Raw genomic sequence first — 17,555 nt, forward strand, 5'->3', positions numbered from 1 at the left:
TGTTTGATTTTTCCCGAGGGGGGAAAACCGGATGGTCTGGAAAACCCTTGTGTGACACAGCAGAGAACCAACGCACAACTCAACTCACATATAGCCCTGGTCGGGTATCGAACCAGGGTCACCTTGGTGAGAGGCGAGCGCTTTACGTACAAGCCAACCATCACTCAAAAAATTACAGCGCTTCTGTATCCGATACCATATGGCAAAGCTTAATAAGGGATGCAGACAGGTTTTTTCGTTTTCCCGTATTCAACAAGCGTGTGTTTAATTTTTCCTCAAGCAAACTTGACACACAGCTTGAAATATAGCACGATACGCGGAGATAGAACAGTGTGTTAGAGCAGGATCTGATATGGGCTGTGCAATATAGGTTTCACACTCTTGTTGCTATGGAACAACCAATCAAAATCAAAGACCGCCTGAAGATAAATTATTTTCAGTAAATCCATTATTGCCGTTTTCGTTCAAGCTGGTATTTAAAGGCAGTGGACACTATTGGTAATTAATCAAAATAATTATTAGCATAAAACCTTTCTTGGTAACAAGCAATGGGGAGAGGTTGATAGTATAAAACATTGTGAGAAACAGCTCCCTCTGAAGGGACGTAGTTTTCGAGAAAGAAGTAATTTTCCACAAATTTGATTTTGAGACCTCAGATTTAGAGTTTGAGGTCTCGAAGTCAAGCATCTGAAAGCACACAACTTCGTGTGACGAGGGTGTTTTTTTCTTTCATTATTATCTTGCAATTTTGACGAACGATTGAGCTCAAATTTTCACAGGTTTGCTGGTCTTTGACAATTACGTAGTCACAGGGTCAATAAAACACATTGTGGTTCTTGTCGGTCTCTCTAAATCAATATTGAAATGGAGTAATAATACAGGAGCTATTGGTTCTATTTGATAAATCACCGTGACTCACCTTAAACTCTGGGTGTTTTTCAATCAATGTAAAGGCAGCTTCCCAGTGTCTGGACTCTACATGAAGTAAGACTAATGCCTTTGTATCTCCCATCTTAGTGTAGGTCTCGGCAGCATACGCATACTGCTCCATCTTCTTGAAGAAGAACGCACAGCGGGATAGAGGTTCTCTTTCTGCTTTGTCTAGTTTACGAGCAACGTCTATCAACCTAAAGATACAACCAAATTTCATTGTTTGTTATTACATATCAAGAGAATTACTTTCATAAATTTATATAATATCTCTCATATCTCTCTCTCTCTCTCTAGTCGACCGAGGTCAGAATCATGTTGAGGCTCGCCCCTTCCTGTCTATCACTCATTAGGTTGGGAAGATTAATTGAAAGCACCATAATGTCCCTAGCAACTACATCTGTATAGCTGAGCTTCTGTCTTCCCCTATTTACCGTTCCATGTTTTGGTGACCAGGTGATAAGCTGAAAGACGGGTTCTTTGGTGTTTCTGGTGGACTAGTGAAATTTACTACTCGACAAGTCTATAAAGAGAGTTATGCCACATAACGGGAGAGAAGAAATCTTTCGCAAGAATACTTGAATGAACCACAGATGTCAATGTGCTATAATAAAACAGAACTCAACAAAATCAGACATAGGCCCTTTTCGAAAGCACGACTTCGGCTCCAGATTTGGCTCAGGCTAGCTTGGCCCCGTGTCTGTTTTGTGATTGCGCATGCTTTGCGTACATGCTCAGAGCTTCAGACAAGAGAGCAGAGTCTGAAGCCGATTCCAAAGTCAAAGCCGTGGCCTCGAAAGGAATCACAAGCTACTTACATGTCAGCCCAGTTATGATCGCCGATGATCTCAATAGCTTTAAGATGTTCCCCTGCCGAGAGGTACATCTCTGCTGCTGCTCGAGGTTCATTGATGTTCTTAGCCCAGTCAGCTTGCTTGGTTATAAGAAGCTTCTTGTCTTGAGGGTCTCCCGACCCAATGAATTCCTGTTGTAATAAAAACATCTCATGAATCAAGAACCAAGAACCAAGAACCATCACTAAGTTTCAATCGAGGAACCAAAAACCTTCCATTGCCTTCAGAGGTTGAACGTATTAGCACTGAGATATGTGACCCAGAAACCACAGACCCGCACAGGAATAGAATGTGCTAGTCTTGCATGTAGTCTCCTGTGATTATGCAAGATTTGATTTTTCACTCATTTACTTATACAGGAAAATATGCCAGAGTCGTGCATGGCCTACGGGCTGCTTTTGAACATGAAACTTGGTTTAGAAACGACATTGTGAAAAATTGTAACAATTAAGCATAAAAAGGGATACAAATCTTGAATAGTCTGAGTTTAACTAATTGACCTTTTCCACAGTGCAGTTAATGTGATTCCTTACCATTCAAATCCAAGTGGCAAAATTGAAACGGCCAGTAAAACGACTGCTTTTTACCAGAATTAAAATTACAATTGAATATATATTATTTGCACACAGGGCATGCACAGACTAAAGTCCATGTCACCCAAGACAATTTACAGCCAAGCAATTCCAGGCCATCTCACATAAGAAAATTCACTCACATGACACTTTTTCTCATTTTTTTCCCTAGGGTTAGTGAGTTACAGGTAGAAATCTCGTGCTGCTAAGGTATTCCTTTTGCATGCAGTGCAGTTGGTTGCCTCCAAGTTGTCTGATTGTGAAATTGCCCCAGGTGACAAGGCCTTAAGACATGCAAGACAAAATTTAGAATACATTACCTTTGCATGATCAAACATCCGTAGGTCTGTGTACATGTTCATAGCTCTTTGTTCCTGCCCAGCTCTCTTATAAAGCTTAGCTGCTTCAGCAAACTTGCCCTGATAGGCGTAGACATCCGCTAAGAATAACTGATCGTTCACCTCACCACGACGCTTACGCTCCTTAAGGTAAAAAACAAAAACATTGATATATATAATTATGAAGACTAAAGGCCCGGTCACACAGGCCTCGATAACAAGAACAAAAACGATAACATTAAAAATGCACACCCTTGATTGGTTGATTAAGCATGGGCGTATTCTGCGCGGAGCAATTCAACCAATAGAATGCATTCTACAACGTAGAACGAAGGACCGGTTGCAACGTGTTCGAGAAGCAGGCATGCAAGGGCGCCTCTGGCTGCCAGCCACATCAACTCATTATGAGCACGGAGCACAGCCAGAGATCGAAAGTGTTTGATTTTTCCCGAGGGAGGAAAACCAGATGGTCTGGACAACCCTCGTGGCACAGCAGAGAACCAACGCACAACTTAACTCACATTATGGCCGTGGCCGAGAATCGAACCGGGGTCACCTTGGTGAGAGGCGAGCGCTTTTTGCACAAGCCAACCATGCCAAGTTAAGTTCAGGTCAACTTTATGCCAGGTTAAGTAGGATTTGAAACTTTGCATGGTGGGAGTATAATCAGGTGAGGTTAGCGGAAAGACAATGTGTAAATCTCTGAGAGTAAGTGTTGGTTCTGAGAAGAATTCATTCATTCAATGAGACATTAATTTCACATTCATAAATACCTAAGACAGTTTATCCATTCTGATTGGTCGAGAGGGCATCACGAGGGGTTGTTTGAACGGATGATATAACACCAGTAAGAAGTGTTGAAACATGGGCGTGACACGCGAGCTTGCACCTGTGCTTATAAGACAGTTTCTACATTCCTATTGGTCGGGAGCAACGGCTGGAACAGTTGTGCCACATCACGCGATACGCGCGACGCGCACAGCAATCTCCTACTAAGGAGTTGTTTACCCGAGGGCCTTACCATTTTATAGCTGGAGGGGTGTTGTGTTGAAAGAAATCATTGAACAATTATAATTTTTGGATTTACTTTACTTTTGGACCAAAAAGTGTTGCTGTTTTTGACCGAAAAGGTATTTATGAATGGGAATCAAAGTGTGTTGAATCGGTTTTCAATTAGTGGTTTAAACCCGCCGCGGCCTGGTTCTTGATAATTTACCTCGACTTCGTCTCTGTAAAATTATCAAGAACCAGGCCTCGTGGGTTTAAATTACTAGTTGAAAACCTCTTCACCACACATTGATTCCCTTATTGACATTCTCAATGGCAGTAACTACAATTGGTAAGGACAAATTTAAACAGTAGTTTGCAGTAGAATCAATATAACATGTTTACTGTAAGTAAGCTTAATTAATTTGACTTGAAGGGCACACTTGACTAAAAAAAAAAAAAAAAAAGGATCGCTGGTTGACAACTCCAAGTTTCAAGGATGTCACATTAAACGGCAAAATACACAAGAATCAGGATCAATACAATAGAGAGAGTGACATTACTGTATCCTTAAGCCTGGTTCATACTTCCTGAAATAGCGAAATGTGATACAAATTTTGACATAACAGGGCTGTTTTTGAAGCAAATGTTTCGCAGGAGATAAGCACAACTCAACTGATGCGAATTACTCGATGCAAATTAGTGACGTCAAAATTTGTATCAGTTTCGCTTTCGAAGGAAGTATAAACTTGGCTTTAGGGTGTGGTGGTCAAGTGGACTGGAGAATTTATGAGAGATTGTCTAAGATCACAAGGCCACGAACGGCCACTTCAAGGTGAGGGCTAAGTACACTTAACTGCCACCAGGGGCACATTCCAACCTACTCCTGGGGCTGAAACAGGGTTACTCCCTTCACAGTCCTAGGAGCACATTCCAACCTAGTCCTGGGGTTGAAACAGGGTTACTCCCTTCACAGTCCTAGGAGCACAATCCAACCTACTCCTGGGGCTGAAACAGGGTTACTCCCTTCACAGTCATAGGAGCACATTGCCACCTAGTCCTGGGTTGAAACAGGGTTACTCCCTTCACAGTCCTAGGAGCACATTCCCACCTAGTCCTGGGTTGAAACAGGGTTACTCCCTTCACAGTCCTAGGAGCACATTCCAACTTCTCCTGGGGCTGAAACAGAGTTACTCCCTTCACAGTCCTAGGAGCACATTGCCACCTAGTCCTGGGTTGGAACAGGGTTACTCCCTTCACAGTCCATAAGGATGTAGGTATTGGGTATCAACCACTAGATGCCTGGCTGGTAGTGCAGAATGCAATGCCTTTACAACCATGATTAAGGGCACAAGTGCCATGACCAGGATTGGAACCCTCACTCCGCTGCTGACAACACCAGAGCTTGGGTCAGATGACCTAGACTCCACTGATGTCTGAGTCGACAGAGTGTGGGTTCAAATCTCAGTAATGACATTTGTGTTCTTGAGCAAGACACTTGCCAATCCAAAGGACGAAGGATCATGGTTATCAGTGTCTGGCTTAAGGGACTCCACACTCTGCTGATCCACACTCTGCTGATCAGAAACACCAGAGTTTGAGTCTGGTGCACTTAACCACTAGGCCATGACACGCCACATACATGTATAAACCTACCTCTATGCTGTGAATGAGCTCTAAGTAGCGGATATCTCTGACTCTAATGAATGCCTTCTTAGCAGTGTCAAAGTCTAAGCCTTCCATTGCCTCATGAGCCAGCGCTGTCCAATCCTTGTTGGTTACACCAAGACATGATACACGATAGGCATCTCTGCAACCAATACAAATATCATAGAATGAAGAGGTAGGACAATACAATGTTTTAAATTAAGCCTGGGCAATTAGTCACATTTACACTGACTAGTCGCGCCTCAAATAGTCGTGTCTTCCAACAGTAGTCGCAACTAATTTTTGAATTCCCAGGAGGCATCGCGACAAATGTGTGCCGCAAGCGCGATATAGCCAAATTCACGCTGAAGAAAGGATCGTGTCACTGACGTCTGATTGTGTTTCAAAAGTAAATTACGTTATCGTGAATAGTGGTTAGCGACACAATTGGTTCATCAAGATGGAAGTCGCGACTATTTTTGTTGTAGTTGTTGCGGCACGATTAAATGGCAGTCAAGACTCAACTAAACACTAATCAGAAGCCAGTCAGAAGCCATTCAACATATAGTGCCTTTAAGATGAACTGTGCCTTATTTGAACTGTTTTCTCTCCAGGTATTGATACATAGGAGCAGACTGAGGTACTTCTACTGTAGTCATTGCATATACATGAAGACAGAACATCTTAGATCCAGCAAAGCCAACTAAGAGTGATTACCAAACATATACCTTCCCTTTATAATGAACTGTGACTTACTTGAACTGTTTCCTCTCCAGGTATTGATACATAGGAGCAGACTGAGGTACTTCTACTGTAGTCATTGCATATACATGAAGACAGAACATCTTAGATCCAGCAAAGCCAACTAAGAGTGATTACCAAACATATACCTTCCCTTTATAATGAACTGTGACTTACTTGAACTGTTTCCTCTCCAGGTATTGATACATAGGAGCAGACTGAGGTACTTCTACTGTAGTCATTGCATATACATGAAGACAGAATATCTTAGATCCAGCAAAGCCTACTACAAAGCCTTGTAGTTTCTGCTGATGTACAGGGAAGCTACTAGCCTTGATGTTCAACATACCATTGCCTGAGAAGCACAACATGTCTTCATATTGTGTGTTCCAGGCTACGCTGTTAGCATTTGGCTCCTGCACGGAAAAGAATAATAATAATAATATAATAATAATCATGTTCTTATATAGCGCTTTTCACCCCCGAAGGGCATCTCAAAGCGTTTCCAACATTACTACTCCTAATCACTGAATCTTAATTCATTCCTTAAACCATCTCAGCTCCCTTGGGAGTATACAGCCTCTGCAACAAATATGTGCTACTCGGCTAAACCAATCACAAGAACAATCTCTGCCCTCACAGGTACCCATTCACCCCTGGGTGGAGAGAAGCAATTATAGTCAAGTGTCTTGCTCAAGCACACAAGTGTCACGACCGGGATTCGAACCCACAATCTGCTGAACAGAAGCACCAGAGCTTGAGATTGGTGTTCTTATCCGCTCTGCCACGACACGAAAAGAAGTGAAAACTTGGAAATCTTGCATCAGGGGAATACAACCTTTTAACATGTTTAAAGTTAGGCATAAAAAATAAAATAAAATTATGTTTGCTTAACCCGACCTGCCATACAAATACCGCCGACCCTGGATATTTTTATTATTTAAAGGGAAGAAATTTAATGATTAAAATATATTAAAGACACAAAAATAAAATAAATGTCATCAAGAGTTTAAAATTATACTATTTGTTGTGTGTAGCCTAGTTTTCTTTTGTTATCGTGTATACTACCAGCTAAACGCAATTAGAAAACATGTAATTTGCGTTGCTGGGAGGGGGAAAAAAAAACCAACCCACCTACCCTAATTTTGGGGGCCCATTACTCCAACATTACTTTTTTTTTTATACCTTAGTGGTAAAGAGACCTGGGCCCAATTTCATAGAGCTGCTTAGCATAAAAATTTGCTTAGCATGAAATTGCTTCCTTGATAAAACAAAAAACAGGATTATCAACCAAATTTCCAGGTGATTTTCAGGATAAGCAAACAACAGTTGAATACCAGTAACAAGCAATATGCAACAAATGGAAATTTGGTAGCCTGGTAGTTTTACATCACGGTTGCGGTAGGTTGCCATGGAGGGCAGTTTACCATGCATCTCATTTGATTTAATTTTGTCATTCTAATTTGGTCATTGAAAAAAAAGTCCAATGGGAACATGGCTACATAAACGAATCAATCTGCCATACATACCTGGAATAATAGTTCCTTAGTGTTGACGTCATACACTAAGCATGTATTATGTTCATCTACTACAGACAACATAGTACGAGAACAGCTGATGTCCAGACATCGGACTGAAGTCTGTTGCTTCAAGATGAGTATCGGAAATGGGTTGTCCGCAAACAACTTCATTATCTGTAGGAAAATCAAAGCTCTGTGTTACTCAAGTAGGGATGTGATAGGCTGTTGAGAAAAAAACCTGAACTCAGAGCGCAGTTTGCAAAAACATGCGAGCTCAAAAACTTGCGAGCATGAAGCCCAGTTATTAACATTTATCTTAAAGGAACACGTTGCCTTGGATCGGTCGAGTTGGTCTTTGAAAAGCGTTTGTTATAAAATGCATATGTGTAAAAAGATGCTGCAAAAGTAGAATACAATGATCCACACAAACATGCCTCGAAATTGCACGGTTTTCCTTTTACCTCGTCGACTAACACAGTCGGCCATTTATGGGAGTCAAATTTTTGACTCCCATAAATGGCCGATCGTGTTAGTTCGCACAGTAAAAGGAAAACCACGCAATTTCGAGGCAAACTTGTGTGGATCATTGTATTCTAATTTTAACTCATCTTTCCAACCATATACATTTAATAACAAACGGTTATAAACGCTTTTTTATAGACCAACTCGTCCGATCCAAGGCAACGTGTTCCTTTAAGTTTTAAAAGCCCTTCTCTGCAATCTGGGGCGTTATTATATGGTCATGTCTGCAATCTGGGGCGTTATTATATGGTTATGTCTGCAATCTGGGGCGTTATTATATGGTTATGTCTGCAATCTGGGGCGTTATTATATGGTTATGTCTGCAATCTGGGGCGTTATTATATGGTTATGTCTGCAATCTGGGGCGTTATTATATGGTTATGTCTGCAATCTGGGGCGTTATTATATGGTTATGTCTGCAATCTGGGGCGTTATTATATGGTTATGTCTGCAATCTGGGGCGTTATTATATGGTTATTTCTGCAATCTGGGGCGTTATTATATGGTTATGTCTAAATTTCCTTTAGAATTTGATCTTTGAAAAAAATAACAAATATATACATTATATGTATTTTTTTTTTGGGGGGGGGGGCTAAAAAAAAAGGAATTTCCTTTTTTTACAATGTTTTAAGGCCCCAAAAACCTGAATTCCGTTTAAAAACAGGGGCACATTGAATTATTTTTTTTAATACCCTTTGCTACTTACATGTATGTACTTAGATGATTAAATTCAGTCTAGCATTAACATTCCATGGACAGCTACAAACATAAGTGCTTTCAGTAAAACATGCAATTTCTCTTATAAATGATCTATTTGTTTCATTCTTTTCTCAGATAAGCAGGAAAGAATGCTTGTTTATATGTGCTTCACTGGGGTTTTGAGCGCAGTTGTTGTTTTGTTTTTAAATCATAAATCTCGGTTAACTTCTTTTTGACCCACCCTGTATAGTCACCAGTCCTTATTTAAGCCGTAACGAATCTCCAAAAATACATAGGTTTACGAATGATTTACACAATGACAGCCATGAAATATGAGCTTGTCTGGTACCCAACCTACCTGACCATTCTTTAATCCAACCAGTAGTCCTTCTCTTCCTGATGGTCCACCAATCACCTTGATGTATCGGATTAAAGCTTCCATCACCCACTCACGCTCCTTCACTCCTTTGAAACTCAGACTTATCAATCGCTTCTCCTAAATGTTAAAAAAAAATCTGATTGGTTAAAAATTGAGTCATGGAAATAGCTGGGCCCTGGGCGTAGTCAATCGACTGTGCCCAACCTGAAAATAAAATTAGGGAGGTAGTGCTTTCTGCTCTACCGGCCAGACTTCGGACTGATGATACCCAAGCCTACATCCGTATGGACTGTAAAAGGGGTAACCCTGTTTCAGCCCTAGGAGTAGGTGGCAACGGCCTCTGGATAAAAATAATTGTAGCCCACACCTTGAAGTGGCCTTAAGGCCTTGTGTGTCTGGTGACTTGCATAACAAAAAAAAATTAAAAAAATGGTCGCAAATAGGTCCCTTGTGTGTATTGTATGATATGTACAGGAACAACTAGCGTTCCGTGTCACAGCGCGACTTTTCTTCGCAGGCGACCTTTCACCATAGTCGGGGTTGTGCATGACGTCACCAAGAGAGGGCGAGCGATCGTTCGATTAGCTCTTGTCATCGAATGAGCACACAGGGAAGCTAATCAAACACATCCAATATAGGATGCGCAATGTAAATTATAAAATATTATTACGTAGGAACAACTGGCCACACCTGACACAAGATGAGGTTCAATGAGCAGACAACTAGAAGGTTACAGTCAAACTTCTTGTTAATCCTCTCTTTGGGTCTGTAATGCATATCTGAAGTATCGTCCGAACACAGCTCATAAATCACAATCTTGTCTGACAGTTGCACCTGAAACAAAGAAGAAAATAACTCATTTAAAGCCATTATACACTATCGGTAAACAGTATTGTCCAAGTCCCACACTTTGTGTATCACAACTTATATATAAAATAACAAACCTGTGAAAATTTAGGCTCAATCGGTCATCGGAGTCGGGAGAAAATAACGGGAAAACCCACTCTTGGGATTGTTTCGGAACATTACGCCGTGTCATGACATGTGTTTAAAATAAATCTGTAGTTCTCGCTATCGAGAATTGATATTGTGTTCATGTTTTCTCAAAAAGTAAAGCATTTCAAGGAATAATATTTCAAGAGAAGTCTTTCACCATTACCTTCTGTAAACCCTGTAAATTATTTGTAAATCTGCGAACTTTTTTGTTTTTCTGTATCGAAGTGTATAATGGCTTTAATAATTTAACGGTTCAAAACCATGTTTTCAATATCCCTCAGAAAACATTTGTCACATTTGTCACAAGGAGGATATGTACTCTTTAAAAGTAGGTGCTTCAGATGGCCCTTGCGCTTGTGTCAGTCACTCTACTAGTATGATGCTAACCATACAAAGTATCATGAGAGTTAATATCACACATTGACGTCAACTCCAACAAGCAACATCATCATGAGCTTCTACAAGACAAAGATCTGAAATGGTGGTTCACTGAAGAATTGATGGCTAGTTTGAATTAAAATAACACCTTAAAGAAATGGACACTATTGGTAATTGTCAAAGACCAGTCTTCTCACTTGGTGTATCTCAACATAGGCATAAAATGTAAAACCTGTGAAAATTTGAGCTCAATTGGTCATCGAAGTTGCGAGATAATAATGAAAGAAAAAACATGTGCATTTAGATGGTTGATTTCGAGACCTCAAATTCTAAATCTGAGGTTTTGAAATCAAATTCTTGGAAAATTACTTCTTTCTCAAAAACTATTTCACTTCAGAGGGAGCCTTTTCTCACAATGTTTTATAACCATCAACCTCTCCCCATTATTCGTTACCAAGTAAGGTTTTATGCTAACAATTATTTTGAGTAATTACCAATAGTGTCCACTGCCTTTAAAAAAAATAAAAATAAATAAATAAAAAGGTACTCATCCTCCTCTTTTTTGGAAAAACCAAGGATGATAAACTGATATTTTTTACTTGGCCTAATCAAAAAACAGCACCACAAATCAAGACTAGGGAAATCTATATACCCTTTAGAATTGTCTGTTAAATGTTGATTCTTCCCTATCAATGGAACTCGGTAAACTTGTTGTGGTAAGAGTTAGATAATTTTATAACGATACCCACAAGTGGATATAAAAACCAAGCTGGCAACAACCAATCTCTCTCATACAAACATTGGTTTAACGTCTATGATTATGAATTGCACAAGTCAAGAAATTGTGATTCAGTAACTAGACGACAATACCTATTCTAGTCATTGTGAAATCAGCAGTTAGGGTGGGGGAATCAAACCCACAACCTTACATGTAATTGCAAGTTCTGCAGTCTTGCAATCACATGTAAGGTTGTGGGTTTGAATTCCCCAAGCTAACTCCTGAGCGAACCTGGGCCCAATTTCATAGAGCTGCTTAAGCAAAAAATTCTGCTTAAGCAAAATAATCCATGCTTAGTAAAATCAAAATACCAGCCAAGACTCCACTCAATTGTTATGCTAAGTAAACAATAGCTCAACACCAGTCACAAGCAATGTATATGGCATAACATTTTGGCCAGTAACCTGTGTAAAATTAGCAAGCTATTTTCGTGCTTAACCAAATCTTTTGCTTAAGCAGCTCTATGAAATTGGCCCCTGGTGAGGTGGGGATACACTGCAGGTCCCTAAACCTGTGAATGCGGAGAGAGGCAGACCATGGATCATCTCCTTACCTGCCCCCTACTGCCACCAGCAACCACTGCTGATGACCTGGCTGAGGCCACCAGCACTGACCTTCAGTGTGCCAACTACTGGAGAGATAGCATTTGAGCAGCATGGACACGAGAAGAAGAAGACCACTTGACCACATAAAATCAAAGTACTTACCGCTAGTCTATGTTTGTAGATAGCAATCTTCTTGACCATGTCCTTGCATTTGATGCGTACTTTCTGGTCAGTAATAAGATGCTGTATGATGACGTCTGTCATATTCTCTCTGTATGCATAGCGATCTCGATACAGACCATGAACAGTACTGAATACAAGCTGGTAGAAAGCTATTGTTCCATCCTGGCATCCAATGGCCTTTGGAAACACAACAGATAATAGTAACAATAAATGTTGATATATTCTCTCTGTATGCATAGCGATCTCGATACAGTCCATGAACAGTACTGGGCCCAACTTCATGGCTCTGCTTACCGTAAGCACAGAATCGGCGCTTACGGAAGCAGGGAATTCTGTGCTTACGGCAAGCGTATTTCACGGGTTAGCAGCGAATTTGGGCTTCTGTGCGTGCGTACTTCACGTTACTAGGCATTCTACGCTTACAAGGCTAGCGCAGAATTCGGCGGTAAGCAGAGCCATGCTGGCATCCAATGGCCTTTCCGCGATAGTGCAGTTAATTACAATCCTATAACCTATAAGCTGAAGTAGTAGTCCCAACCGATTTTCTATACCTTCCGCCCAGGTGGTATTTAATAAGTCAGGACAGTTCTTTTCAGAACTGAGAAGCTCCCGAACAATCTGATAAATCTACTCCGCGGTAGTGCAGTTAATTACGATCCTATAAGCTAAAGTAGTAGTCCCAGCTGATTTTCTATACCTTCCGCCCGGGTTGTAGTTATAAAGCAGGACAGTTCTTTTCAGAACTGACGATGACTAGAGCAAGCTAGGCGAAACGTTGAGACAAATTAAGAGCTCGTTGCGGTAGTGCAGTTAATATCGATCCTATAAGCTAAAGTAGTAGTCCCAGTCGATTTTCTATACCTTCTGTCCAGGTGGTATTTAATAAGTCAGGACAGTTCTTTTAAGCACTGAGAAGTCTCCCGAAAAATCTGATAAGTCTACTCCGCGGTAGTAGAATATATAGCAAGACAGTTCTCTAAAGAACAAACTCTACCTGGCAAGTAGATACACACATGGTGTTACCGCAAACCAAATATATAATAATAACTTAGCTTAGCATAGAAGGAAAAGAGTTTTTAACAAAGACGAAGATGCATGATTGATGTGGAGAGGGAGTTTGTTGCATAATGTAGGCGCACTGACTGTGAATGCTCGTCAGCCATACCGTGTAGGTGGGGGTTGCAGGGGACAAGCACACAAATGGGAAGTAGCAGAAGACTGTAGACTATCTCTTAATTTGTTTATTATTTGTTTATACCCATATACACTGATGTGTGTACGCACTCTATACTTAGTACTTTCCCGAGTTCTGTGAACAAAAAATCACAGGCATTTTACTCGGTGTGAGATTCGAACCAACGACCTTTGCAATTCTAGAAAGCTATCGTTCCATCCTGGCATCCTATGGCCTCAGAAACACAACAGATTTAAATCTCTTAATTTTCGACCTAACACAGTCTGCCATTTTGTGGAGTCAAAAATTTGACTTTCCAAAGTGGCATGCCATGTTATTCACAGAATACATGGTGTAAAAGGGAAACCACACAATTTTGAGGTATGTTTGTCATGTTCGTGTCGATCGTTGTTTGGAGCCAAGTAGACCCAAAATAACAAGTCAAACGTGTAAATTTTTAAACTCTGGGAGGTTAATCATCCTTACTCGCAGCTAAGAGCTGAATTGCAAAAGTGAAGGACATGGCTAGTTGTTCGAGAAGCAGGCATGCAAAAGCGCATTTGACTGCCAGCCACATAAACCTATTATGGCAACTGAGCACAGCCAGAGATCCAAAGTGGTTTTTTTCCCCGTGGGAGGAAAACCAGATGGTCTAGAAAACCCTTTGTGGCACAGCAGAGAACCAACACACATTGTATGGCCCTGGCAGGGTATCGAACCAGGGTGACCTTGGTGAGAGGCGAGTGCTTTACGCACTAGCCAACCATGTCCCCCTATGTTAAAACCTCACAAGATTGTAACTATGTAACACTACAACAAGCAACAATAAATAATAATAATAACATGCATTTTTATAGTGCTTAATACCAGGTTTCTAAGCGCTGAACAAGAAGTGTATGACAAAACATAAAAAAATTAAAGTGGGATGAAATAGCAGAAACTGTACAGCTAAGATGGATTTAAATAAGTGTTTTTTGAGAGCGTTTTTAAATGAGTCCAGTGTAGTAGAGGCATGGATGTGGACGGACAGATTATCCCAAAGAGTGGGAGTGGCAATTGAGAAGGCCCGTTTTCCATAGCGAGTGCGGGGGATAGGACCAGAGTTGAATTCCAGGTGGACGGTAGATGATGATCGGAGAACACGAGTTGTACATGTAGGTTGCTTTTTGGGAATAAGTAATTCTGAGATATATTTAGGGGCTAGAGTTTAACAATGCTACGGAGGCCTACGGAGCCTCAACCATGTAAACTCTTAACATATCTTACCACATAGTTCTGATCTGGTCTGACTTCACAGCACCAGACCCATGAGTTCTGTTCTCCAATGACTCCCAGGTGTACGCCATCTTTGGTATATAGCGCCGCTTGCTTGTTGGATCCACCTATGACCATGTATTCACCACGGGAGAAATAACTCAGACAACATGGATCAAAACCAAGACTCCTATCCTTGATAACCTATGGGAAAGAACAAAAGACACACAGAGATAGGATTAGCATCCTTGCAACTACGGGTGTCGTGGCCGAGTGGATAAGAGCACCGAACTCAAGCTCGGGTGTTTCTGTTCAGCAGAGTGTGGGTTCAAATCCCGGTTGTGACACTTGTGTCCCTGAGCGAGACACTTAACTACAGTTGCTTCTCTCCCCCCAGGGGTAAATTATACCTGTGAGGGCAGAGATGGTTCTTGTGATTGGTTTAGCCGAGTAGTGCATGTAATCGCGCACAGGCTGTATACTCCCCAGGGAGTTGAGTTTGTTTAAGGAATGATTTAAGGCTCAGTGACCAGGGGTCGATTTCACAAAGAGTTAGGACTAGTCCTAAAAGATATCAAAAACGTACAGCTAGTCCTACGTTAGGACTAGTAACTCGTCCTAACTCAAATTAAGACAAGTCCTAACTCTTTGTAAAATCCACCCCAGGAGTAATAATGTCAAAAGCGCTGTATAAAAACTGATTTTTATTATCATTTTTAAAGAGTTGTTACTTAATTAAAGGCACCGGACACCTTTGGTAATTGTCAAAGACCAGTCTTCTCACTTGGTGTATCCCAACACATGCATAAAATAACAAACCTGCGAAATATTGTACCTATTACAATAGCTGTTCCGACTGAACTATCGCAACAGCTAAAATAAAAATAATTAAGCACCATGTAATAGTTTACAAGGTATTGTAGCGCAATATGCAGCCAATCAAACCACGAACCCCTTCTCTTTCGATAAATGCACTGGGTTCTTTTAAATGTGTTACAGGACACACAGGACCAACGGCTTAACATCCCATCCGAAGGTCCAAGCAATGGTTAAGTGTCTTGCTTAAGGACACAAGTGTCACGAATGGGACTCAAACCCACACCCTGCTCATTTCTTCCTGAACGTTATTGGACTCCAATGATCATAAAGAACCAAAACTTACCTGGCTTCCAGTAAGATTATAGAATGACATCTTCTGACCCCAGTCCACTATAGCTAAGATATCTTGAGTATCTTCCCTGCAACAACAAACAATAAACAATAAGATCTTAATTTTTTTTTTTTTACCCATACACCGATGCGTGTTAGCACTGCATACTCAGTACTTTCTCCGAGTCCTGTGAAAAAATATCACAGGCATGTTACTTGGGATCTTCACCAGTGTTGTAGCCACTGTGGGCGGTGCTGGGCGAGCCTGCCCAGAACTAACAAACTTTGCCCAGCACTCTGGGCAAAATACACTGTACAGACTTCCCAGTACAGATTTCCCCCAGATTGCACTCCGGCAATGATGGCCCCCATATCTAAACATGAATAATACTGTTGAACCACTCGACCCTTGGGGGACTAAGTTGGATTGAAAGCCCACCACTGGTCATAGCTACAACACTGATCTTCATCAAGTTTCATCTTAAGTGCTATTCACACGACTGCAATTTCCCCGGAGTCTCTTGCTGAATTTTGTAGCATGGTTGTAAAATGTAGCAATGTTTGACAAGATTTTGCCAAAGAATAATTGGACAGTAGGAAAAATTGCTGTCCTTTCACACGAGATACATTTTGTAAAATTTGTACAACCGTGCTATGATTTAGCAAGGGACCCTTGCTAAAGTGCTCTAGTGTGAAAGGGGTTATAGAGGTGAATAAATGTGAGTTTATCCGGGGTACGAGTCATTGCTGACAAACAAATCTGAAACTAGGACCCAAATTTCAGGAGGCATTTTGAAATGATGGCATTTCCACCTTTGGTAACCCCTTAGGTTTAGATCAGAAGAGCTTTGGGTTTTGGTACTTTTTGTATCAGAAAAGACACAAACATCCACAGATTTACATTAAACTTACACAATTGAAAGGTAATGATGGTAGAAAACTTCTATTTAAATAGTGCTAAACAAATATTGAAAAATGCAAACTAATTTGAATACTAATGATGTTGAAGGAAATATTTGAACAAACTTTTACCCGATTGGATAAAAGGGCAGTAACTTTGCTTTGGATGGTTTACTTAAAGACACTGGACACTATTGGTAATTGTCAAAGGCCAGTCTTCTCACTTGGTGTTACTCAACATATGCATAAAATAACAAACCTGTGAAAATTTGAGCTCAATCGGTCATCAAAGTTGGGAGATAATAATGAAAGAAAAACACCTTTGTCACACGGAGTTGTGTGCTCTCAGATGCTTGATGTCGAGACCTCAAATTCTAAATCCGAGGTCTCGAAATCAAATTTGATGAAAATTACTTCTTTCTCGAAAACTACGTCACTTCAGAGGGAGCCGTTTCTCAGAATGTTTTACACTATCATTCTCTCCCCATTACTCATAATCAAGAAAGATTTGATGATGATAATTATTTTGAGTAATTACCATTAGTGTCCACTGCCTTTAAATGTGAACAGATTTTGGTTTCTGTATTGTAATAATATATAAAACAAAATATTGAAAAAATGCATACAAAGTAATATGAATACAAATGATGTTGAAGGAAATATTTGAACCAGTTTTACCTTGTAGGATAAAAGGCGGTAACTTGGTCTTGAATCATTTAATTAGGCCTCAGAAACATTATGAAATAAGTATTAATTATTCAAACAACAAATAACGAACCAATTAAAATTGTGCCAATTTCAACAAAACAACTGTGCATCTGTTGTCATCAATCATAAATTATTGTTATAGTTAGTGATAACATCAAACAAATACAAATAAACAATTTGTACCTTTGAATTGTACTCTTTTAGATGTGTAGTTATACAAAAACATAACGCTTAGTGCTTGAATAAAATTACATAAAGTTGTTTTTATGTTAACATCATGATGCTGGCAGAACAACTGATA

The 17,555-nt window shown here is 40.3% G+C and overlaps 1 protein-coding gene across 1 annotated transcript in view; it reads right to left on the reverse strand.

The window, feature by feature from the left end:
• LOC117307068 (intraflagellar transport protein 122 homolog) overlaps positions 1-17,555 on the reverse strand; it is a 41,221-nt gene that overhangs the window by 13,050 nt on the left and 10,616 nt on the right. The window contains exons 8-18 of the mRNA XM_033791718.1: positions 15,660-15,735; positions 14,510-14,701; positions 12,049-12,246; positions 9,880-10,023; positions 9,169-9,306; positions 7,599-7,763; positions 6,247-6,485; positions 5,338-5,491; positions 2,677-2,838; positions 1,749-1,915; positions 920-1,127 (exon numbers count right to left, since the gene is read on the reverse strand). Coding sequence (XP_033647609.1) covers positions 920-1,127; positions 1,749-1,915; positions 2,677-2,838; positions 5,338-5,491; positions 6,247-6,485; positions 7,599-7,763; positions 9,169-9,306; positions 9,880-10,023; positions 12,049-12,246; positions 14,510-14,701; positions 15,660-15,735 — 1,843 coding nt within the window. The remainder of the gene's footprint in view (positions 1-919; positions 1,128-1,748; positions 1,916-2,676; positions 2,839-5,337; positions 5,492-6,246; positions 6,486-7,598; positions 7,764-9,168; positions 9,307-9,879; positions 10,024-12,048; positions 12,247-14,509; positions 14,702-15,659; positions 15,736-17,555) is intronic.

The sequence above is a fragment of the Asterias rubens genome, chromosome 2, assembly GCF_902459465.1.
Source record: "Asterias rubens chromosome 2, eAstRub1.3, whole genome shotgun sequence".
NCBI classification, from domain to species: Eukaryota; Metazoa; Echinodermata; class Asteroidea; order Forcipulatida; family Asteriidae; genus Asterias; species Asterias rubens.